Raw genomic sequence first — 25725 nt, 5'->3', positions numbered from 1 at the left:
AGAATCTTTTGGAAATAAAGGTAACTCTGGTAATATGATCAGTTACTGTATTTAATCACAGGATTTTTTTCCATCATAAAAATCCCGCATCCAAGTGTCCATCACTAAAAGCTCAAGTCGAGTCATTTGAAAGTACTCAGCCAGGTTAAAGTGAGCTGAATGAGTTTGTGACAGACAGAAAATTCCTGCCTGCTGCGCGTATTCCTCCTTCTTCTCCGACAGTCCCCTCCTACTTCCCCAAGATATAGGCAGCGCTTTAACTCCGAGTCAATCAGAGTGGGATCTTTAACTGTGTGCGCCACTGGGTCTCTGCGTCTCAGCCCACCACTTACACCCTCACAGCAGTCATCACTTATACACCATCACACTGACGCACGCTTGCACCGCAGACCATATGGAGTACTACTGCTTTCTCCTGCTTTGGATCTACAGCCAGCAGTTAGGTGAGTGAAAGCTGTTTATTGTTTATTCTTCTAAATGAATATGTGTGCTTGTATCATATGAATGTGTGGATCTAACCTTCTTTCTTCATGTAGCCTTATAAAAATAACACTAGAATACTTGCATAATTGTACTGCGTCTCATCCAAACAGCAGCTAGAAACATTGAGACTTCTAAGAGTTTTTTTTTTTTTTTTTTTACTACATTAGATAACTTATTTTTTTGGTATTATGAGACTTTGTTTCCAAATCCGCACACTGTATTCTGTGCTAAAACAGCAAGATCTGAATATCTTCAGTGGATGAATGGCCACTTGTGTACGTCAGTATCAAGAAACAGCAAGGCAAAGGTCGCTGGCTTTACTGAAAGATATGTTGTCCCTTGAAGGTCCACAAAGGAGCTCTGTGTCATGCTGGAAGCGGGCATGTTCTTAAAATTGATGCCATCTTTTCAGCATCAGGTTTACAGAGACCAGAGATTTGATGGTGCTCAGCCAGCAATGTGGTCAATTACCAGTGAAATCACTATAGCAGCAATACATCCAGACAGGGTGAAAGAAAACAGAGTGACTGAGAGGGAATAAAATGCATCAAATGCATGTATTTTTCAAAGCCAACCATTTATCTGAAGTAATACACAGTTTAAATGTTTGGTAAAGCTAATTAAATCTACCGCATCCTTTAAATGACCTGTAGAACCTTCAGTGACTGATCCAGTGCTGAAACATAAAATATTGGGCATGTTGTCACATGGCTGTACATTATGTTTTGCCATGTTTTTTTTTTTTTTTCAACACTAAGGCATTATTCATTCATTTTCTGTAATAACCACACGGAGGAAGACTAGAACTATGTGGATGAAGAAAGGAGTTGGTCTTTAATTTAGAGTTTGGTAAATAATATGAAACTAAGGAGTGGAGAAAAGGAAATCTCTATTGTAAATATTTGGATCGGATTTGGAATTTGTTGGAACAGACTTTTGGATTGATGCCACAGTAATAGAGACATTGACCTTGTAGCTTAAGTCTGCAGCAGAAGATTTGATGTAGTGGGAGCTGTTTTGGAAAGCAAACAAGAAGCATTTTATTCTGCTGTATGTGGACTCACATGACTTTTGGAACCAGATAACTTTAAATATGGCTACTTGATTTAGAAATGATGCATATGACACATTTATGTACGTCTGCAGGGTGTGAACTCCATCATGAGGCATGTGTCCTCGGCAAAATATACAATATTAACTGTTTATTTTTCTTTCTGTGCACTTGTGGGGGGAAAACAATTCCTTATTTTAATTGACATTCAGTGTGTCCACTTCCAAGAAGCTGCCATAGACTTTAGTGGTTTGAAGACTTGCTTGTAATAAACAGCTAAATAATTAGCTTGTAATTGCCCTCCACAGTTCTCCATAGCAAGATTTAATTTCACTTAAGTTCCACGTTTGTTATCAGTGGACAGGACCTATAGTTCCTGCAGTCACTGGAGGGCTCTGTCATTTTGAATAATAATGTTATGTTGGCTAAAACACATTCAATCATGTCTGTCATGTCATGGTCCTGGGCCGGTGGTCCAGTGTTTTGAGTCTCTTTTTGTGAAGTTCTGTTTTGTTTTATTTCTGGTTGTGTTTGCAGTTTAGTATTGGGATTTTAGTTATCATAGTTTTCTGTTAGTTCCCATTTTCAATGATCTGTGTTTGTGTTTGATCTGTTGTTTGTGTTATCCCTCTGGTGTCAAGTCTGGTTTGCTTCCTATGTCCTCATTGCTCCAATGTATGTTTTGTCTCATGTCTTGTGTTTAGTTTGACGTCCCAGTATTCCCTGTGTGTTGTGTTTAGGTTTCTGTTTTGGTCAGGTTTAGGTTCCCTCTGTGTTAAGTTTTAGTGTGCGTCATGGTTAGTCACTTCCTGTTTTATTTTGACAGTCCTTGGTCCTGTGTGCTTGTATTTAGGTTGCTTCCTCATGTCATTGGCATATTATGTTCAGCTGTGCTCACCACCTGTGTCCCGTTCCCTCATCATCCTTTTGTGTATTTAGTGTCATCAGTTAATCATAGTTTGTGCTTCTGTTATGCTTCTAGTGATATCATGTTTATGCTCCACGTTGATGGTTAAGATTATGCTTCAAGTTATGTTTAAGTCAAGACTCTTTATTAAAGTTTACTCTAAGCTCCTTGTCTTGTGAGTCCTGCACTGGGGTCCTCCACTATGTCAGCCACAGCAGCAAACGTGACATGTCAATCATGTCTTTCTGTACTGATGAAGATTGTTGTGCGTTGCTAAGAATTTGATGGTAGCTGTGAGACTGACGCCTACTCATTAATCAAGAGGCTTTTTAACCTATTACACCTGTATAGGTTAATAGTATGAGCTGTATGAGCTGTTGATGTTTTAGTTACAGTTAGTTAATGTTACACTGACCAAAAGCAATTTATGCTCTCCCTCCAGCTACAGAGATTTAGTCTGAATCCCTGTTGGGCCTTTTATCAGCTCAGATGGTTAATAGCCTGTTAAGAAGTGCCCAGTTGGCTCTTGTGTACTGGGAACATCTGGGATTAGACACCCTGTGCCTCCCAGAGTGTTTGCTTTGGCGTACGTTAATAGTGAAATAAGGTGCCAAAATGTTTGAGTATATTGTCAACTGTGAAGCACTGTGAAGTGTGTCTTTCCAGAGAAAACCATTGGATCACTGGAAACCCAGAAAGGATAAACAGAAAATTATTACATTCAGTTACTTCTGATATTTGCTTTTATGTGAAGACCCATATCTCCCCAAATATCTTCCTCCTGGTCCCGTAACACCAGTCAGATGCAGCGTCCTCGCACACATATCAGAAGTGATTGTCAGGGCAGACAGAAAATCAGTGAAGGGGAGGAGACGTCATGGTGATGCATCATGCATGTCTGATATGAGGATGTCTCCAAGCCAGGAGTTTGCACAATTTATCCCCACTGCTGCTCTATATCAGTGGGTCTGCGGTGGAGCTCCAGCGGCTTGGTGTCGGGCCAAAAGCAGCAGCAGACTAATGTGAGTCACACCGGCAGCCACCGGCCTGAGGTTTATTTGTCTGGGCAAAGAAACCGGTACACAGGAAACCCAGCAAGACTCTGACCTTACGTTAGAAGCTGCTAATATTACTGAGAATATTAAATTGCTTTGCCACTTCAGTGTCTTTAAATGGAAACTGGATCATCTCAGTTCTCATGCTCTTACCCTGACACTTCTCTCTCTGTTACAAGTATTTTACAATTACTGTGAGGGTATTAGCTTTAGCATTCCTTTAACTCCAGCCCTGCTATTACTGGGCCATTTGCTTGCATTGCTTAACCCTCGGTTTAAGTCAGAAACCAGAATAGATAAGGTTTTGTGTGTTTCACATGACAAACAGAAAGACTTCAAAATGATGCAACCCAGCGCTGACACGAGAGATTCCTTCTGATTTATTCTTACACGTATCCGTCCCAGTAACTTGTTTTCAACCTGTTTGCCAAATATGTTTGTAGCTGTATAGAAACTTTAGGGGAGGGCGTCGGGGAATAGGGTGAAAGAAGAGCTGGGCATGTGCACCATTCTTACCGCAGGAAATGACCTATGCGGCACATGTGTCAATATTTACCTGAAGAGTTTGGGTGGCAGAGGTGGACACTCACTTTAAGGGAACTTTTCATGAAGCAGAACAAATGATCTATGGTCATACTTTTTCATTGTGTAGCTGGAAATCCGAGCGTAGCTGTGGTAGAATTGTGGTTTTAGATATTTTTTTTAAAACTGCCTGAAGTCCCCAAACTCTCAGTTTTGGCCACAAGTTTACAGACGCATGCTAAGAAACAGGGAGAGCAGATATTTTGTTTCATGTGTGTTTAGACAGCCTATTAACATGCCTAAATAGTCACTATCTAAGGAATGCAGACAACTTCACATTTCTGTGTAGGGACCATTTGTCTTCAAGGAATACAGTGACTCACCATGCAACCTCGCCTCTACATCTCACTGCACCAACGGCATGTGCGCCAAAAAAAATCAGGTCTGCTATGACAAGTTAAAGTGGAACACTGCAATTCCGCAGCATTTATGATTTAAAAATAATGCAACAATTTTTTACAGTATAGAACATTACAAGTAATTCAGTTTGACCTTTCTTGTAATAATTGTGATGCTATTTTACATCCTTTCAATCTTGGAGAGACTGCAGAATATTTTGAGCTGACTCCTTAAGTTGATGGATTTGTTCTGGACTCTTAGAAAGATGACTGTCTTCAAAGTGGTTTCTAACATAAAGTTTGTCATTATCACGTGCTTTAATAATAAGAGTTAACTCAGAAAATTGTGCAACTTGACAAATAGACTCATGCCACTCTTGCCACAGCTGCACTGAGGTTCTGTTATTCTCAGCTTAGAAGATAAATATACAGTAGTTGATTCATGTAGGGAAGGGATAGGAAATCAGAATCTGGCCTTTTTCAGGAGCTAAACCTTGCTCAGGGCCAAAAAAACAAACAAGACTGACCTTGAATTTTAAAATTAAACCACAAATTTTTGTATTTTAATTCCAAAAGTAATTTCTGATCAAAAGAGTAATCTAACATCCCGAGGAGATCTCAAATTTCCATTTTAACAGAAGAGCTGAGAGGTGTGTCTCAAAGAAACCTACGTAATGGTAGACTGGAGCCTATTCTGCTGTCACAGGGCGAGAGGCGGGATACACCCTGGACAGGTTGCCAGTCCAACACAGTGCAACAGACAACCATCCAAGCTTACATTCCCTCCTATGGCCAATTTAGTTGACCTAACTAAACTGGAGCAGAAATATTTGACAGGTGAAAATGGAAAGGTTTTTCTAATGGCAACATCATTTTGAAAATAGTAATTTTTAGTGACTGAAATTGTATGTTGAGTAATAGCAACAGAAAGTAATCTCTCTCTCTCTCTCTCTCTCTCTCTCTCTCTCTCTCTCTCTCTCTCTCTCTCTCTCTCTCTCTCTCTCTCTCTCTCTCTCTCTCTCTCTCTCTCCAACAGGCAGCTGCCTTAAATTTGAACTGTTGTTTGTTATTGAGTAACTTTAATTGAACATGTGTCCAACTTTGTTGCGCATTCCCTCACTTGCATTTAACAAAGTTTTCCAAAGTAAAGAGAAAAAAGCCTCACTTGACTCAATGTGACCCCAGAGTCACATAGATGGGGAATGAACTGTGTGTGGTGATGTTCTGCTTGAGTGTGAGGGATTAAATAAACCCTACAGTGTGTGGACAAGAACCACAAAATAAGAATTACAGAGATTTTCGGTGGTTAAAAGAAGGGACCTTTGTGCTTTCGGCTCGGCGTTGCAGCCCCAGCTGTGAGAAAACACTTTTATCTTAAGCAAACCTCTGTGTCTCATTAAGCACTGAGTGCAATTCACTTTCCCTCCTTCGTTTCTTTTTTCTCTGAAATGTGAGTCTTTATAGTTTGGGATTGAGAATATCAATAATATGTAGTGCAAAGGTTAAAGTAAACCCAGAGCTTACAGTAGCTGAAACACTAATGGAGCAACAAAAATAAGCAGGAATACTTAGAATGAGTCCAGCAGTTAGCAGAACAGAGATCAGCAGCAAATTATGCAGAAGACAGATGAAGAGAGAAAGATGAATTGAGAGGAAGGCAGAGCTGCATTACAGTTATGTTTTATTTTCCCCTTCTTTTTTGCCAAAAGTAAAGTTTCATCACCTCCGCAAAGATCCTCCACTTTCATGGAAAATTAAAGGCCAAATGGTGCTGTCAGCATTAATAAGCTATGATGGGAAAGTTGGTGAGATGTAAAATACCATCCCCGATTAGTACTTTAATAGAAGACATTTTTATAGGATGTTTAAAAATGTGATAAAAAACTGAAAAACACAATGAGGGAAATGCCTTAAAATGAAACAGATTGTACTCAGCCTTAGACTGACATACTGGCATGACGTAAACAACACTGGTGTCTGTCAAATATGCCCAATGGAAGTAAAAATAATGTGCTATGTTTGTGGCCGTGTTGACACGTGTTTAACCAAAACTCCTCTGGGTCTGCAGCGTAATGGAAAAGTGTCAGTCAAACATGACAGACAGTTCAGTTTATCTGAATAATATTTGTTTCCTTAGGAGGGACATCTGTGTTTAGGCTAAAGCAGGAAGACAAAGGAGACTAGGGATTATTTTTAAGGATGAGTAAGGAGGACTTTGCCACAGGTTGTTGCACTTAGGCTAAATGCTGAAGTCTAATTCAGCACAGACATTTGCCACAGCGCTACCATTTACCATATGATCTAAACATTCTGTATTTATGACACTAATGCCATTTAAATAGCATTTAAAGTCCTTCTTATACCACTGCTGATAAGAAATGTATTTTCTTTTTCAAGGGTTCCATGACTGCTTTAACATCGACACAAAGAAATACAGGCTCATTAAAGGCCCTAAACAAGCACAGTTTGGATACACTGTTCAGCAACATGTGGCTGCCGGGGGAGAAAAATGGTAAGGACTCATATTATTTACACACCGCTGCTTTGCAAATTATTACAACTTGTTCATGTTAAATTCAGCTGACCAGTGTTATGTAGCTTGGCAAATATAAACGGTCTCAGTCCTGAAGTTTAGTTCATCGTGCAGGAGTCCTGGTGTCAGCAAGGTTTTCTTCGTATGTGATATATGACTTCATCAAGTGGAAAAACTCCTATATTGACATTATAATGATTTTCATCAGTGCAGTGACTGCTTGTATTATAGTGCAGAATTTTTATTATCTGTATTTTATTTCAAATATCAGTATCTCTTCCTGTAATCCATATTTTAGCCCCTATAAAGCTGCCAGAATTTACCTGAGTGAGCGACAGCTAAGATTAAGAGGTCACGAAAATAATGGCTGTAAAACCCATGCTGACAAGATGTGGAGCTGAGAGACAGCTGACTTGGCAAAGATGCTGGGATGTCTCTATTTTTTCCCTGTGACAGATAGTGATCTACTGCACCTCTCTTGTGGTGGTTTCCTCCCAATAATTTGTGCTTGCAAATCTGAACTGAATAGCTCACATTCATCATATTACCTCATAGCACAAACTGACTTCTGATGCACACTAAGCCAACTGGCACTGTGTGGTGGCCAGAATTAGTTTCTGGCATCTCCAAAATTTTGGCCAGCATTGTGCTGGCGCCATGCCATGTTTAGGCTTTGCTTCTGTGTGTGTGTGTGTGTGTGTGTGTGTGTGTGTGTGTGTGTGTGTGTGTGTGTGTGTGTGTGTGTGTGTGTGTGTGTAAAAACCATTAGTTCCGTTTATATGTAATTATGTGTCTTTTTTTTTTTAACTGACTTCAGTGGCTTCCAGAGTCTTTCACCAGAAAATGATGAGTGTGGTGAATTTTATGAAATGCTTTCCATAACCTCCCTTTCAGCTTTCTGACCAGTAACCTCCTGCAGTCGTATAAATAATGACAGAAACTGTACAACGTTGTTATAGCTTTGTTATAGCGAGTTACCACAGATTGGAACAGTGAACTCTGTTATAAACATGATCTCCCCCTGACCAGATTTATGTCTAACTTTACTTTTTCTTATTTAATTTTATACATTATAATTTTTCACAGTGGAATTTAAATCTCCCATTTTATGTTTTTTGTTTTTCTTTGTTTTCCAAATCTATAAAGCTTAAAGTCCACACCAAATGGAGGTATCCTCTCCCACAGAAGACACTGCTGCTTTGTAGCTCATGCGTTTTTTTATGTGACTTATCTACTTCACGTTGATACTGGACCTTCTCTCTGAAGTGTTTCAGAGAGTAGGTGCTCTTGAAATGTACATTATGGAAAAATAAAATTATTCACCCAGTGAAGTTTTTTGCTTTCAGGATTTCTTCTTCTTCTTTTTTTTTTTTTCTCTTTTTTCCTCTAATGCTGGTGCTGTAACTCATTCAGTGTCACTTACTGAACTAATCAATACCTAATCTAAAAAATGTTGGAGTACAGTTTATTAGGAAATGTGTACAGTTAGCACTATCAAAGAAAAGAGTTGTAGTCAAATGCCTGTGTTTTTACTTAATGGTAATACAATAAGGTGACTGCAGTAAACAACATACTGTCCCATCCACAGTTTCTACTGTTCCTCTTGGTAAGTTATTCATCTTCTATCAGCTTTAAAATATTCCAGTTGGAAATGAAATTAACAGCTTCTGCTTGCCGATAAAATTTCAGGCAGTTGCATTAAACTCAGCAAAGCCAGAAGGTTACAAAGAGCTCTGCACTATATGCGTTTGTGGATCTGTTCATGGAGGACCAGTTCTCCAAACTCAGGACACGCACAGTGCTGTACAAGAATAACACTCTTATTCTTCTTCTCATTATCATTATTATTTTTCTGCTGAAAAATCCGGCTTCTTTAGCAACCATGTCAGTCAACCAGAAATGAAGAGGTGTGATGAGGCTGGCGTGTTCGGAGTAAAGGTTCTAAATGTCTGAGAATGAGGCGGAAACATTGTGCAAAATGCACACAGCAAAAATGGAGCTGGAGGAACTGGTATTATTAGGTGTACATCTACCTAATAAAAAGCATGGAAAAATTAGAATATAGTGAAAAGGCTGCATGTTTCTATACAGTAAATGTTTGTTAACATTATTGTTTGATACTGTTTCAGTATATTGGATATTCAGTGTACTGTCTGGCTGAAAATGCTGTGACCCACAGCACCAAGTGTTCCAGCTGTTTTACACCTTGGTTATGACTCGTTTGTCTGTCCGGCAGACAACGTAGACTTCCTGTTGATTTTAGTCTATAAAAGACTGTTTAGTCAGAGCAGCAGGTGTTGGCATGTGATCTAACAGCTGTATGTGCACTTATGCAAGACTGTCTGTGTATATTTGTACGTGTGTGGGAGTGTGTGTCTGTAGTCTGATAGTTCTCAGCTGGATGCGGGAACTTTGCATGTGAAAATGTAAAAATACTTTAATGATAGCCAAACATCATTAAAATGAGTGAAAATAATGTTGCTTTAATTAATTAAATAATTAGTTATTATTATATGTTTTATATTCATTTCATCCACGCTGACTTACATATATGACTTGCATAATGAGTTCATGTTTCCTCTATACAATTGCTAGACATCTATAGGCTTGTGTTGCAGTCCACCTTGATGACCATGTGAGCAGTTGCAATTGACTTGTCTTGTCATATCTACTGTCACTGATGCTGCTCTTCCCACCTCTGGCTTTCCATGTGTGAATCAACTTCTGTAAGAACTGCCAAGTGCATGGATTTATGTGTTTACCTGTTATCATGTGCAACACCTTTTATTTACTATATTTACACATGCAATTTAACATTCAAATGACTCAATAAAAAACAAATTTCAATATACAACCATTCTGTAAATTGCAATGGACCGTCCCAGACCATTTATGCTTTTGAGCCTTCCAATTTCCAAAATCCCTTCAATTGGTTTCATGTCAGCTAAACTTTCAGGAGAACTGAAGTTGTTACGATTACTGACAGGGCCCTTGAGCATATGTGCCAGTCTATGGCACTGTTTTTCCAGACTTGTCTGAATTCTAAAAACCCTCAGCTGTGAATGTTTGGATAGGAACACGATCACAGCTGGAAAGTGACTTTGTAAAGAAAAAAAAAAACCCAAAAAACTGAAGTTAGGCAAGCAAAAGGTTGTACTTGAGGACCAAAATCAGATCGTAGACATAAATATTTGTTGATTCCTTGCACTTGAGTTCCTATCACCCTTGATAACGAAGCTGGTCTTTCATTCAGCTTGTGAGTCTGTCTGTGTGTGTCATCATGACAAATTCTGATTCCAGACGTATATATGTGGTGCAAAATACAGCCAAATTCTGACCCTTGGTCAGGACCCTGTTAGCAACACACTTGAATGCTCTAGGTACCCTTCAGTGTCATTTTTCAACATGCAGGGTTGATGTTGTGAAAGCAAATATTTTATACACATCTACAGTCTTTCTAAATCGAATCAAGGGTCTGACTACCTAACTTAACGAGTAAAAAGGAAAACCAAAGGAAATGGAAAAGGATAATGAAATGAAACAGCAAGTGACAACAAAACAATGAAGGTACAAAAGCGATACTCACACACAGAACTCAAGCTGCAGTCTTCTGGTTGACAGTCTTGTGATTTATGCCTCTGTAACCACATTTTATGTGTCACTCTTTCAAAAAGGAGCGTTGCCCACTAATATTACCTTGTTCCCAAATGGCTTTGGCAAAACTGCAGTTGGAATGACAACCAGTTGGGAACTATTACAAAGGCACTTTTGAGAACTTTGGCAGGCCTGTCTGTCTGTCTGTCTGTCTGTGGACAAATTCTGCCAAGGCGATATTGTCGTAACCATAGAAGGTAAAGCCACGAAACTTCTTGTTTATAGTCGAGATCAAAATGAAGGCTGGTTTCAAAGATATTTGTGGTCCACATCCAACTGGATGGGTCTTGAGAATGGTGTGATCTCAGTGCGAGACAATCTCTAGTCTTTAAGAGGTTTCATCTATTGGAGTTAGTCAAATGTGCAAACATTGGCCTTTTTGATTTTTTAAAATTTGTGTGTTTACTCTAAATGACATTACTTTGCTGATCAGCATTTATTGAGGTCTGTGCATGACTGCTGATGGAGCTACAGAGTTGAGAAAAAGGGCATGTGGCATTTCCTCACGTGTCTGCTCAACATGGTGATTTAAACTCCCTGCCACAGCAGGCACTCACTGGCTTACTGAAAAGAGGCCATATTACCTCCAGTTGGCAAAGAGCTTAAGTCTTTGAACCTGATGGGATACATGGACCTGCATACTTGTGCCACACACTGCAGAAGCCCCCCCACTGTCTATTCTGCTGTTTATTTTTCTGCAGTTATGCCAGATCTGCTCATTTGAGACCTCGGCTCAGTTAGAATTTGCACACCACACATAACTGCAGAGTGTGTGTGAAGGCTTTCACCTCTGCCTTAATAGTGCTGCTTTTATTTGACTTTTTGCACAGAGCTGCACAAAAAAGTTGAGCTTCAGAAAAGATTATGAACAAGAATTCAGTGTACTCACTTTTGGTTCAGACACTAAAAAGCACTGTTATGACAGTTGTTAAAGGCAATGCATTGTTTGGCTTGTTTGTGCTGTTGGCAAACTGATATATTTTTATCACATTGAGAAAAAAATAGTGGCGGTAGACGGGTCATTTTAGTCCATCGCTACATAGGTGGTTGCTAGGCATGTGTAATTCAAGTTTCATGGATATAAATGAGATGCTGTTGTTGTGAAATTAAAACAACAGGATGCTTTCATGCAGTGTTGAAGGTACATAATGGCTAAACACAGGTCATGTTAGCCTGTTGTAAGGTGATTACACGGCAGCACAATGACGCCATAATATCTGATAGATATGAAGCCTCGGGGGTCTGAGATGCAGCTATGTGCTACTGTAAGTTTGGTTGTTCAGCTCCAGCTGGTCTAGGAGGAACTCATTCACTATGACCCAAAATGAGTAAAGCCCATAAAGTTTTTACAGAGGTCAAGTCAAAAACCTGTTTTCCCATAAACTTCTATAGGACTGGAAGTCTTTTTGCAGCCACAACCATCACCATCTGGTGGCCTTCAGATAAAATGCAGGTTTAAGGCATTTCTCCATAGACTTTAATTTTTCTGACCCAGAAGCTACAGTGCAGTGAAGAAGTATTTGCCCCCTTCCTGGTTTCTTAGTTTTTTGCATATTTGTTAAACTTAAATATTTAAGATTATCAAACAAATTTTAATATTAGATGAAGATAACCTGAGTAAATACAAAATGCAGTTTTAAGTGATGATTTCATTTATTAAGTGGAAAATAGTCTATCCAAACCTACCTGACCCTGTGTGAAAAATTAATTGCCCACTTAACCTAATAACTGGTTGTGCCACCCTTGGCAGCAAGAACTGCAATAAAGCGTTTGTGATAACTGTCAATGATCTTTCACATTGCTGTGGGGGAATTTTGGTCCCCTCTTCTTTGCAGAATTGTTTTAATTCAGATACACTGGAGGGTTTATGAGCATGAATGGCCTGTTTAAAGTTATACCAAAGCACCTTAATCTGATTTAAGTTCGAACTTTGTCCAGACACAAACTGATGGCCTGACATTCTCCTTCAGGATTTTCTGGTAGAGAGCAGAATTCATGGTTCCATCAATCACAGCAAGTTGTCCTGAAGCAGAAAAGCGGCTCCAGACCATCACACTACCACCACCATGTTTGATGTTCTTTTTATGAAATGCTGGGTTAGTTTTATGCAGATCTTACGGGACTCAAACCTCCCAAAAAGTTCATCTTTTGCCTTTTCCCAAAGATTTTGGGAATCATCAAGATGTTTTTTGGCAAATGTGAGACGAGCCTTTGTGCTGTTTTTGGTCAGCTGTGGTTTTCTCCTTGGAACTCTCCCATGGATGCTATTTTTGCCCAGTCTCTCTCTTATTGTTGAATCATGAACTCTGACCTTAACTGAGACCAGTGAGGCCTGCAGTTCTTTAGATGTTGTTCTGGGTTCATTTGTGACCTCCTGGATGAGTCATCGATGCGCTCTTGGAGTAATTTGGGTAGGCCAGCCACTCCTGGGAAGGTTCACCACTGTTCCAAGTTTTCTCCATTTGTGGATAACAGCTCTCACTGTGGTTTGCTGGAGTCCCAAACTGGACAAACTGTTCGCTCACTCCCTGATATATCCCACCCATTAACACGTGCCATGAATAAGAGAATATCAGAGTTATCCACTCACCAGTCAGTGGTCATAATGTGTACATCCATCCATCCATCCTCTTCTGCTTATCCAGTTCAAGGTCATGGGTCCACTGGAGTTTATTCCAGCTGCCATACTATGAGAGAAAGCTGAATGTTAAAGACATAAAGCGCTTTGAGAACAGTAATTTTTTTTTTTTAAACTATTAAGTGCTGGTAAATATATCATAATCTTCTGATTACTCACTGTCTGCTCGATGTTCCTCAGCAAAGACGACATGAGAAATGAATGTCTTTAAAAAAGAATTACATGACCATTACAATTCCCTCGATTTATGAGGCAGCATTAACAAAAGAAAACATATCCTGTTAGTTCAGGCGGACGGAATGTGATGAGCGAGCGTGACATTAGAGTAGCTCACTCATGTTTGGGGCAGGGATGTGGTTTCACAGTGTATACGTCTCCATCTTCCAAATATGAAAAACATTACCACATTAATGACAGTCTGGGCCTGCGGATGGCGCTTCCTCAAACCCCCAAATCCTGTATCCGTTGGTAACCGTGGTAGAAAATGTCCATGTGTTCATTTTGGGTCAAATTGTATCTTTCTTCGTCATTAGCATTCTTGCCGTGACGATGTACCAGAGCTAGCTTTTGACCCTAATGAGCTCCTGAACATGATTATTTGAACAGCTTCTGGTGAAATTCAGGAGGTCCTAAGGCAGGCATCCAAGTTAAAGCAACAATGGCCCCTTTTCATCAAGGTAGATATATCCTGACCTGAACTTAAGCTGCAGAGTCTCCTCTTGCCAAGGGATTGCAATAACCGAAGTAATAATCGTGATATTAATAGCTATGAAAATATGAGCACTGCAGGAGCCACTGTGGTAAAATGACTTCCAGAGTCTGTGAGACTTTAAAAGTTGGCTTCAGGAGCAATAACACTGAAGCTCGCTTCCACATGATGTGCTCTTTGATGTGCAGTGATGGACTGTTGGAACAACATTTCCCCTTGTCCTCAGTCGCTGCTGTAAAATTTCAAATCTCAGCGGGCACTAAACATTTGGTGAATGTGTCCTGACTATACGGTGTGTCTAAGCTGTGGAACTTAATTGTCAATACAGTACATTAGGTCAACTGTATTTATCAGGAAATGAGCTTCCCGGGTGAACAAATGCAAATAGGGATAACACACAAAATATCTTTATTAACAACTTTTCATTTCTCTAAATATGTGTTATCCATCTATCAGTCCATCTGTCCATCTATCTTCTTCCACTTATCTAATTCAGGGTCGTGGGTGTTGCTGGAGTCTATCCCAGCCGCCATAAGGAGAGATCCAGGGTATGACAGATGGCCATTGCAGGGTGAACACAGAAAGACAGACAACCACTCACACTTACAGTCAGTTTAGATCATCTATTAATCTAACCCATGTATGTCTCTGGACTGAGGGAAGAAGCCAGAGTACCCAGAGAGAACTCATGCAGATCAAGCATGCAAACTCCACACAGAAAGGCTGACGGTGGATCTTCTCGCTGTGATTGATTATTTATATGCTAAATGTCAGCGCAGTCAGCTCCAGTATTATTAATGAAGTGTCTATAATTAACCACCAGTACAGCCTTTGATTTACACTGAAATCATGGACAGCATGTTATGTCGTGCTAACACAATTAAACTCAGCCCTTTCTAATAAGTACTGAAAAAAGCTTGAAATTCTGGGGAGTGTGAGCCTGACTTCACAGAACTTAAGCTAAATATCTGTTTTCCTTTAAGTGTGAGACTTTGACCTAAAAGTCCATGCAGGAGGTTGATCCTGGTCTGTTTTTGCTATAAAGTGGTGTAGAGTGTCTTTCCTTTGGGGCACCACTGAACTGGGAGTTGCTCCTTTGCCAGCTTCTTTCTCTGTGATTTTCACTTGGACTGAAATGTTGTTTAATTTTGTCGCTGACTTAGAGCATTTACCAAAGCCTTTCCAGGAATGTGACTATTTTAGGACACAACCTGCCTGCCTTTTAGTGCCTGAATTAGTTGATCTCAGGAAATCTGAAACAGTAACACTATTTTGCGTAGTTTAAGTAAGAATGTGTTATTGGCTGCCAGTTCTGCTGCTAATTAATCGTACCAATGCAGATTGTGTCAAAGACAAAAATGAAAGAAAAGTGGTTAAATCATAAAATGGACATTAATTGCATGCCTTCTTTTTTTTCACACCACACATCTGTCATTGCTATGTTCTTTGTATAATTTGCTTTTTTTTTCTGTAACTGAACACCAGCTACTTCTAATCCACCACTAGGGTCTTTAACTTCTGTCACAACGATTTGACAAAAGCACAAAAATCTGTGGCATACTTTCTGTGAACACAAGGAGCATCACAGGGACCGTTTTTAAATTCACTATTTTGGGTATGATTTATTTGTGGCGATTAAGCAATACGGCTTCATATGAACTGCACGGTGGCGCAGTGGTTAGCACTGCTGCCTCACAGTTAGAATAACATCTGAAAGGTCTAGGTTCGATTCCACCTTGGCCCAGGCCTCTCCCTCTCTCTGTGTGGAGTTTGTATGTTCTCCCCATGCTTGCGTGGGTTTCCTCCGGGTACTCCGGTTTCCTCCCACATTCCAAAGACATGCACTTACTGGGGTTAGGTTGATTGGCTACACTAAATTGCCCATAGGTGTGACTGAGTGCGTGAATGTGGGTGTGAAAGGTTGTCTGTCACTCTGTGTTGGCCCTGCGACAGGCTGGCGACCTGTTCACGGTGTACCCTGCCTCTTGCCCTATGACAGCTGGGATAGGCTCCAGTTCCCCCGCGACCCTGAACAGGATGTGCGGAAGCGAATGGATGGATGAACTGCAGTGTTATTATGGCAGTGTATGTATTGTTCTGATTCTGACTGATACTATTCGGGTTTATTGCAGGTTCAGTAATGTCCATATTGATTCAACTCTGCATATCAAAATGCAGGATGGAGCTAAAGGCAGTCACATATGTTTAAATATGTACCAATTGTTTTGATTGCATTAAATCTAATATAATCACAACACTCAGCGATACATGTATCTCTAACTGTTGTGACTGCATTACAAGAAATGATAAATTGCAAGATACAAGAAATGGCATTGACAACTCAAAAACACTTTAATGGTTGAATCTAAGAGGTCACCAATAAAGAAGATAGCTGCTTTAACACACTTTTTTGTTGTTGTATATTTTTTAGAAAAATAGACCCCACCCCCCACACACACACAAAAACAATATTAGAGGTCCTTTGTGCAGATCTTATTTTGTTGTTACACCTAACTCAAGGGATGAACCAGTGCTCTGTCGAAACATAAATTGTATGCACTATTACTAGCAGCTTGTTGAAAAGCATATCATTAAATCTATTTAAAAAATGCCAAAAATAACACAGTTTGAAAGACATACAATAGTATTTTTGCTCCAACAAGGTAATTCTTAACATGCTACTAGCCAAAATTATGATATATCTCGGCATGGTGTGCAGCGTATCCTTAAAAAAAAAAAGAGAGAGAAAACTGGACAAGTGGAGGACAAAGGAACAAGTATCAGTCCTAAAAACTATCCACAGCAGATGAATAGTATCTGAAAGTTGTGTCCTTAAGAAAAATAATCCCCAAAGCCTTGGCACAGGGCCTGAGAGATGCATCTGGCCCTAGAGTTGATCTATTTTTTGCTGAAACCTCATCAGAAATTCAATTCAATTCAATTTTATTTATATAGCACCAAATCGCAACAACAGTCATCTCAAGGTGCTTTGATATTATAAGGTAAAGATTCTACAATAATACAGAGAAAACCCAACAATAAGCTGACCCCTAATAACACGCACTTGGTGACAGTGGGAAGGAAAAACTCTTTTAACAGGAAGAAACCTCCAGCAGAACCAGGCTCAGGGAGGGACAGCCATCTCCTGCGACTGGTTGGAGGTGAGGGGAGGAAGACGGGAAAAAAGATGTGGAAGAGAGCCAGAGATTAATAATAGCTAATTAAATGCAGAGTGTAAACACAAAGAATAAAATTAGATATCTGAAGGAGAAACACTCAGTGCATCATGGGAACTCCCCAGCAGACTAGGCCTATTGCAGCATAACTAAGGGGGGGGGGGTTCAGGGTCACCTGATCCAGCCCTAACCATAAGCTTGATCAAAAAAGTAAAGTTTTAAGCCTAATCTTAAAAATAGAGAGGGTGTCTGGCTTGAATCCAAGCTGGGAGCTGGTTCCACAGAAGAGGGTCCTGAAAGCTGAAGGCTCTGCCTCACATTCTACTCTTAAATATCCTAGGAACCACAAGTAAGCCAGCAGTCTGAGAGCGAAGTATAATATGGTACTATGAGGTCTTTGAGGTAAGATGGGGCCTGATTATTCAAGGCCTTGTATGTGAGAAAAAGGATTTTAAATTTGATTATGGGTTTAAAAGAGAGCCAATGAAGAGAAGAGGATATATTTGCACAAATCCAAGAACGCAGTTCAGGCTGTGTTGAAGAATAAAGGTGGTCATACCAAATATTGACCTTCAAGCTCAAAATTGTAGAAAATCTGTTTTTGCCTTCTGTGCTGCATTTACATGTATGTTTGCAGATGTTTCAATAAATCGCTCGACCTAATTCCCATTTTCCTAGCAAGATATAAAGAAATGAGGTGTGGCTCAAGATTTTTGGACAGTACTGTATATTAATATCCTGGCCGTAACTATGAAGGTTTGGTGCTTGAAACTTACCAAAACAGCAAATTAAAATTAAAACAAACCTTGATTCAAAAAAAAAAATGAAAACACCTACAAAAAAAAATAGTCACACATGGGACTCAAGTGCCAGTTCCCTGGCCTAACATCAGTGGAATTATGCTTTGTTATACTTTCTTAGACAGAAAACCTAGTGTGAAGTCAAGTGCAGGACTGAGTTCTTACAAAGATTCATCATGTGAAAAGAATGTTTAGAACTCTGCACTGCTCTTTGAGAACATCTTAATTCTATTTATTAATGTGATGGCTCTCATATAAGCATTATTCCCAGTGAAACCATTATTGTAGCAGTGATAAGACTTTACCCTTAAAACAATGGAGTCATCGGAATACTTCAGCAAGTCTTCAAATCCAGCAAAAGATACTTAGAAGCAGAATTCAATATCCATACACAATCATGTGAAAAGAAAGTTTTCACAGGGCTTTGTACAGTCCTGCTCAGACAGTGCAATGGTCAGAGAAAATGCACAAAAAATAAAAAAGCATCCAAGAGTTATATCTCAGGCTTTACAGGCCTCAGTTAGCATGTTAAGCATTAAAGTTCATGACAGCATGCAGTTAGAAAAAGCCTGAAGAAGTATGACTTTTTTTTTGGAAGGGGTGAAAGTGAAAGCCTTTTTTTTCCTATTACAGTGAGTTTCTAGTCTGAGGTTCAAAGATCATGTGCTCCTTGTCCTCCACCTGTTTTCATCTTTTTTATGTAGTCTGTTAGTCTTTCTTCTCAGACACCATTATTTAAGTTTCTTTAGTCAGACTTTCTCCTGCTTTGTTGCCTTGGAGGTGTAGGCTTCTCTCAGCACTGCCACCACACTCACCACTTTACCAAACACAAAGCAAGGTTAAAAACAAGCCCAAAGAAACTGCAAAGCAATTGCCACTGCTGTGCTACAAATCTGACTGATCTTCACTGCCTTTATTACCTGTCGTTCTGACTGCTGGGCCTTGACTTTAGAGGAGAGACACTTGGATAATGTAACATTCAGCAGTATCATATTATTGTTTACTTTGATATTTAACATTACTTAACTTAGCTAGCAGAGCAGTGCTGGCCATAATGTGACTGAGTCAAGTGCGTCTTTTTTTTAAATTGTTGTCCGATCGTTTATGACATATTGGTGATAAACGCTGGTTGCAGGGCCCCCAACAAACTGTGGAATCGATTATAATGCAGTTGTTTCTGTCCTGGATGCAGTTTTTACTCTACCACCATGCTTCTGTCCTTTCTGGCAATAAAAATAAAAGCAATGTTCATATCTCTACTGTTCAAACATTTCCACTTTTGTCCTCTTCCATGCACACAAACTAAAGTCAGTTGATTGTAGCACAAACACAGCAAGAAAAGGACATGGTTGATGGTTTTGCTTTCTTTCTATCTGCCCATCATTCTTAAATGTAAAAGAAAAAAGTTCCTCATACTGTTACAGAAGGAAATGCACCTTTGATGTATGTCATAAACTTAGATGTGCATGGTTTTCATACTGAGATATACTATGTTTAATTACGTTGTTAAGGAGTGTTTTGTAGGATATACTTCAACTCTTTGATTCTGGGTTTTTGCAGGTTATTAGTGGGTGCCCCGTATGAAATGAATGGTGCTTACCAGACGGGGGATGTTTATAAATGCTCACTGAGCAAACGAACCAATGGCAACGGTTGCGCCAAGCTCAACTTAGGTAAAGTATTGCAAAACACCACCCCATTTTTCCTGCTTTGCTTTTCAGCTTATGTGTCAGTAAAGCATGATGACGACATGTGTCAGACAGAAATGTGGATACCATACCTTACATTCCACATTTAATTATTTTTTTAAACAGTTTATGTACATTTCCACTTGTGTGTTTTACCACACATTTTACCGCATGCCTCGTTATATGGGTTGCAGATGTTGTGTTTGTTAGGTACTCAAAAGACCTTTTATCAAGTAAACATTTAGATCTAAGGATGTAGAGGTTGCTGACACTAACCTAAGTCCCAGATGGAAGAACTTCTGTTTCTTCTCTCAGGGACAGCGTATTTATTTATTTATTTATCTGTATATGAAACAGTCATCTTAGATCTCAGTGAAATGTATTTTCCCCCAAGGAAGGATATCGCTGACGAACGTATCAGAGCGAAAGGACAAGATGAGGCTGGGAATGACACTTACATCTAACCCTAAAGACAACAGTTTTGTGGTGAGAACCCCTTTATCTTTGTGAAATACGGTAATAGCCTGTTGCTTCAGAACTTTTTGAGTGAGTTAGAACACATAAAACTGCAGTTGTCAAAACAGGAAAAAAGCATTCCCACAAGATTGTCTTTTGATTACATGGTTCTAGTACTGCTGTTCTTGGCATGAACCTAGCTTTTTGTATTATACTGAGGTCAATAATCTTGCTTGTATCAATGCTTTCTTTCAGGCCTGTGGGCCATTATGGTCCTATGAGTGTGGAAGCTCTTACTACAGCACCGGCATATGCTCCAGAGTCAATGCAAGCTTCAAGTTCTCCAGAACAATCGCCCCTGCCTTTCAGAGTACGTTTTTAAATGACAAGATTCATCGATGGTTCTAAGTCACTGCAGAGGATTATCTCCTCATTTGGTAGCATGTGCCTTATCCTTTCAGGGTGTGAAACCTACATGGACATAGTGATTGTACTTGATGGCTCAAACTCCATATACCCGTGGTATGAAGTGCAGGCTTTTCTCATCAATGTTCTCCAGAAGTTCTACATTGGGCCTGGTCAAATACAGGTTTGAAATAAATTAAACAATGCTAAAGGAAGGCATGTTAAAGAACACCACATTTTTGTGGTTACAGATCACTGTCATTGTGTTTTGTTGTACAGGTTGGAGTTGTGCAGTATGGTGAGAAGGTTGTCCATGAATTCAAACTCAGTGACTACAAATCAGTAGAGGAAGTAGTGAAAAAGGCACGCAGTATCAACCAGCGAGGTGGTGAGGAGACCAACACAGCTCTTGGCATCAACACAGCACGGTACAGTATCTCCATGAATCCAAATGAGCACTTCACTTGTCCTCCATTCTTTACGGCATTTTACTAAACATAGTAAACATGTTAACAGCTCACAAGCTTTCAAACAAGGAGGTCGACGTGGTGCCAAGAAGGTGATGATTGTGATAACTGATGGAGAGTCACATGACAGTGCTGATCTCCAGCAAGCCATTGAGGACAGTGAGAAGGATGGAATCACCCGTTATGCCATTGCTGTGAGTCTGCTAGACCAATTACTGAACTTGGCTTTCTGAAGGCTAATACATTCCCTGTGGAGCAATGAAACACCATAAACATTAATGAGGTGACTTCATGGGGTTCAATTATAGCAGCTCTCTCAAGAGTTACGAATGGAGCCAAAACACTCCGAGTTCTCTGAGAGCTCCAAACACACACTCAGTATAAGAGCAGTTGAAGGTGTGAATGATCTCCTCAAAGCCACATAAGTCTTTGGTTTTTGCCACTACTGGTAGAGATACGGCACACTTATTTCCATCCAGCGGTTAAGTTGTTTGAGTCATTTGGCTGAAAGTCAACTGGAGCTAGTGAGAGCACTAGGACTGAAGTAGAAACCTGAAACCTTCTCAAAGCACTAATATTAACTTGGTACAGAGCTATTAAAATGTGAAAGATTTGTTTTCCCAGTCCTGGCTTCATGCATCTAGTGACAGATTGTTTAATCTCATCTTTACAGGTTCTTGGCTACTATAACCGTAGAGGAATCAATCCTGAGGCCTTCCTCAATGAAATAAAGTACATTGCCAGCGACCCAGATGACAAACACTTCTTCAATGTGACAGACGAGTCAGCGCTGAAAGATATTGTGGACGCACTTGGAGAGCGCATCTTCAGTTTGGAAGGTTTTACAAGATATTTAGTTTACTTAGAGGCAAAATTGCATGGTGAAAGTGAGGCTTATAGGGACTTATTCACAACCCTGATGTTATCATTACATTTGTACCACTGCATTCCAAAATTAATAAATGAAAAGTCTTGTCTATAGTATAGCACATTCTCACTTAAAAAAAAAAAAAGAAGTATATGATAAATCTATTGGTGAGTGTGCAGATTAGATTATTTACATGCAAATCTAGAATCAATATACATCAAAACACTGGTCAAAGCTCTGAATATTATTTCTCTGTTGTATAGCTGTAAATTAAATGCATAAAGCGCTTGGACTGCTTGTTAAAAAAAAGCTTTTTGACAGCACTGCCTTTGTTTCTTATAAACAGCTCATATTAATGGGCTAAATTATTATTGATATTCAATAAAATTTTATTTATATGGCGCCAAATCACAACAAACAGTCGCCTCAAGGCGCTTTGTATTGTGGGTAAAGACCCTACAATAATACAGAGAAAACCCAACAGTCAAAACGACCCCCTATGAGCAAGCACTTGGTGACAGTGGGAAGGAAAAACTCCCTTTTAACAGGAAGAAACCTCCAGCAGAACCAGGCTCAGGGAGGGGCAGTCATCTGGGGTGGCTCAGTAGGTAGAGCAGGTCACCTACTGATCAGAAGGTCAGCAGTTCGATTCCTGGCTACTCCAGGCTACATGCCAATGTATCCTTGGGCAAGATACTTAACTCCAAGTTGCTCTCCGAACGTCCTGTCGGAGTGTGAATGTGTGTGAAAGTTAGCTAATTAAAAGCACTTAGCTTAGTAAACATGGAAGTGCTTGTATGAATGGGAGTGCATGGGTGAATGTAAAACATGTTGTATAAGCGCTTTGAGTGCTCATACTGAGTAGAAAAGCGCTATATAAGAACTAGTCCATTTACCATCTGCCGCGACCGGTTGGGCTGAGGGGAGAGAAAAGACATGCTGTGGAAGAGAGCCAGAGATTAATAACAATTAATGATTAATGATTAAATGCAAAGCAAAAAGTAAATACGGTGAATGAAAAGAAACAGTGCATCCCCCCAGCAGACTAGGCCTATAGCAGCATAACTAAGGGATGGTTCAGGGTCACCTGATCCAGCCCTAACTATAAGCTTGATCAAAAAGGAAAGTTTTAAGCCTAATCTTAAAAATAGAGAGGGTGTCTGTCTCCCGAATCCAAACTGGAAGCTGGTTCCACAGAAGAGGCGCCTGAAAGCTGAAGGTTCTGCCTCCTATTCTACTCTTAAATATCCTAGGAACCACAAGTAAGCCAGCAGTCTGAGAGCGAAGTGCTCTGTTGGGGTGATACGGTACTATGAGGTCTTTGAGATAAGATGGGGCCTGATTATTCAAGACCTTGTAGGCGAGGAGAAGGATTTTAAATTCTATTCTAGATTTAACAGGGAGCCAATGGAGAGAAGCCAATATGGGAGAAATATGCTCTCTCTTTCTAGTCCCTGTCAGTACTCTAGCTGCAGCATTTTGGATCAGCTGAAGGCTTTTCAGGGAGCTTTTAGGACAGCCTGATAATAACGAATTACAGTAGTCCACCCTAGAAGTAATAAATGCATGGATTAGCTTTTCAGCATCACTCTGAGAAAGGATGTTTCTAATTTTAGAAATATTGCGCAAATGCAAAAAAGCGGTCCTACATATTTGTTTAATATGTGCATTGAAGGACAAATCCAAATTCTAAGATTTGTGGGGCCAAGTACAAGAATTTCAGTTTTATCTGAATTTAGAAGCAGGAAATTAGAGGTCATCCAGGCCTTAATGTCTTTAAGACATTCCTGCAGTTTAATTAATTGATGTGTGTCATCTGGCTTCATTGATAGGTAAAGCTGAGTATCATCTGCATAACAATGAAAATTGATGCAATGCTTTCTAATAATACTGCCTAAGGGAAGCGTGTATAATGTAAATAGAATTGGTCCTAGCACAGAACCCTGTGGAACTCCATAATTAACCTTACTCTGTGAAGAAGACTCACCATTTACGTGAACAAATTGGAGTCTATTAGATAAATATGATTCAAACCACTGCGGTGCAGTACCTTTAATACCTATAGTATGCTCTAGTCTCTGTAATAAAATGTTATGGTCAACAGTATCAAAAGCTGCACTGAGGTCCAACAGGACAAGAACAGAGATGAGTCCACTGTCAGAGGCTGTAAGAAGATCATTTGTAACCTTCACTAATGCTGTTTCTGTACTGTGATGAATTCTGAAACCTGACTGAAACTCTTCAAATAAACCGTTCCTCTGCAGATGATCAGTTAGCTGTTTTACAACTACTCTTTCAAGAATCTTTGAGAGAAAAGGAAGGTTGGAGATTGGCCTATAATTAGCTAAGACAGCTGGGTCAAGTGATGGCACCTAGCTTTTTGTTCTTACAGTAGATTAAACTGAAAGCAATCATTTGTTGCAGTCCTAGTGGTAATGCTACAGTAGTATCCCTGTAGCACCTGAAAATATTTCTTAAATCTAAATGTGAAATGTTCACATTGAGACTCTAATGCCTTTCTTTTTAGAACAAGTCTGTGGCTGGTTCAAAACTCTAAAAGACTGACTTGTTTACACAGGAACTAGTAAGAATGGGACAGCGTTTGGCCTCCAGATGTCTCAGGCTGGATTTTCCGCTCACAGCATTGAGGTGAGTCTGACTTCTGCTGTCTCCTAGCCTCAAACCATCTGTCAACATTTAGGACAACACACATTGTCTCAAATTCTGGTCCATCATAACTCCTTCCCAAAACCTGCCATTTATCACTTTCCAGTCCCTCCTGAGGTGCCTGATGTGTGGCCATGGAAGTTTAGGTCACCCTGATTTAGGAGCCATTGACACGAGAAAGCGGCCTTTTTCCACTTCAGCTATGCAGTGAAGACAGCTCTTGTTCCCTAAGGAAGCATATTATTGAAACACCGAGACAAAAGTGAGACAGTTGCACTGTAGAATGGCCCGGGTTCTTTTCGCTTTTACTCATTCTAGACATTTTTGATTGTATCTCAGAGCAGATAGGTGCAGGTGTGCTGGCTTTCACACAGCTGGAGGAGGATGATAAGTCAGTCTCCCTCTATCTACTGTTCATTCACCAGTTCATTGATTTTCATTCCATGCTTTCTGGCTCATTAAAGACATTTGCTGATGCAACTGCTTTGATTTTTTTCAGTTCCCCTTCACATTGTGATTATCAAGGGAGAAATAAATATGTCCAATATATATGCCGAAAAAGAAATACATGCAGACTTTGCAGCTGGGTGGCAGGAGTAGCTGGAAATTGCGTCCACAGGGCCGGATTCCAAAGATGCTTGACATTGCCATTCTGAGTGTTGAGAGTAGGATAACATTGGAAAGAATGTCAGTGCTTTAAAGGAGAAAAACTGCACTAAGGTCCCAGATGGTTTTACTGAATTTGATAAGTGCCAGCTATGAAGGTTTCTTATGTCACATATTTTGTAGAGGTCTCATGCATCTGCTGTAGCAGATGCATACTGTAGCAGTTTCTCCATCTGCTTTTTTTGTTGTTTTTTATTGCAACTAAACTGAGCAGTGCAGGGGCTCAGTGGTTAGCACTGTTGCCTCGCAGCAAGAGGGTTCCGGGTTCAGACCCATGCAGAGCCCGTGCGGTTTGCATGTATGTTCTCCCTGTGCTTGTGAAGGATTTTTCCAGAAGCTCCGGTTTCAGGCTCAAAGAAACTGATTTCTCCACCTTTCAGAACGTCCATTTTTTGTTTGTTGAACTAAATCCCCGATACAAAGCTGTATGTCTGAGCGGCTCCAGCTTCCTTCACTACAAGAGTAAAGAGTTGCAATCCTGACCGAAGCGAGGCATACTTTATGTCCAAAAATGCATCTGAAGTAGAAATAGGTCACTGGATTATGAGGTTGAACTGTTTTGGACTTTCATTTGTATGCTAT

At 39.9% G+C, this 25725-nt stretch overlaps 1 protein-coding gene across 1 annotated transcript in view; it reads left to right on the top strand.

Annotated features, from left to right (window-relative positions):
- The first annotated feature begins 333 nt into the window (after positions 1–333).
- Positions 334–25725, top strand: part of itga11a (integrin, alpha 11a) — a 50683-nt gene continuing 25291 nt past the window's right edge. Inside the window, exons 1-10 of the mRNA XM_030721571.1 lie at positions 334–443; positions 6814–6928; positions 19487–19599; positions 20009–20100; positions 20326–20440; positions 20532–20659; positions 20755–20903; positions 20992–21136; positions 21616–21781; positions 24389–24459. Of these exons, the coding sequence (XP_030577431.1) occupies positions 395–443; positions 6814–6928; positions 19487–19599; positions 20009–20100; positions 20326–20440; positions 20532–20659; positions 20755–20903; positions 20992–21136; positions 21616–21781; positions 24389–24459 (1143 nt within the window). The 5' untranslated portion in view covers positions 334–394. The remainder of the gene's footprint in view (positions 444–6813; positions 6929–19486; positions 19600–20008; positions 20101–20325; positions 20441–20531; positions 20660–20754; positions 20904–20991; positions 21137–21615; positions 21782–24388; positions 24460–25725) is intronic.

Source organism: Archocentrus centrarchus, chromosome 3 (assembly GCF_007364275.1).
Source record: "Archocentrus centrarchus isolate MPI-CPG fArcCen1 chromosome 3, fArcCen1, whole genome shotgun sequence".
Lineage (NCBI taxonomy): Eukaryota > Metazoa > Chordata > Actinopteri > Cichliformes > Cichlidae > Archocentrus > Archocentrus centrarchus.
This window is presented reverse-complemented; position numbering and strand designations above follow the sequence as displayed.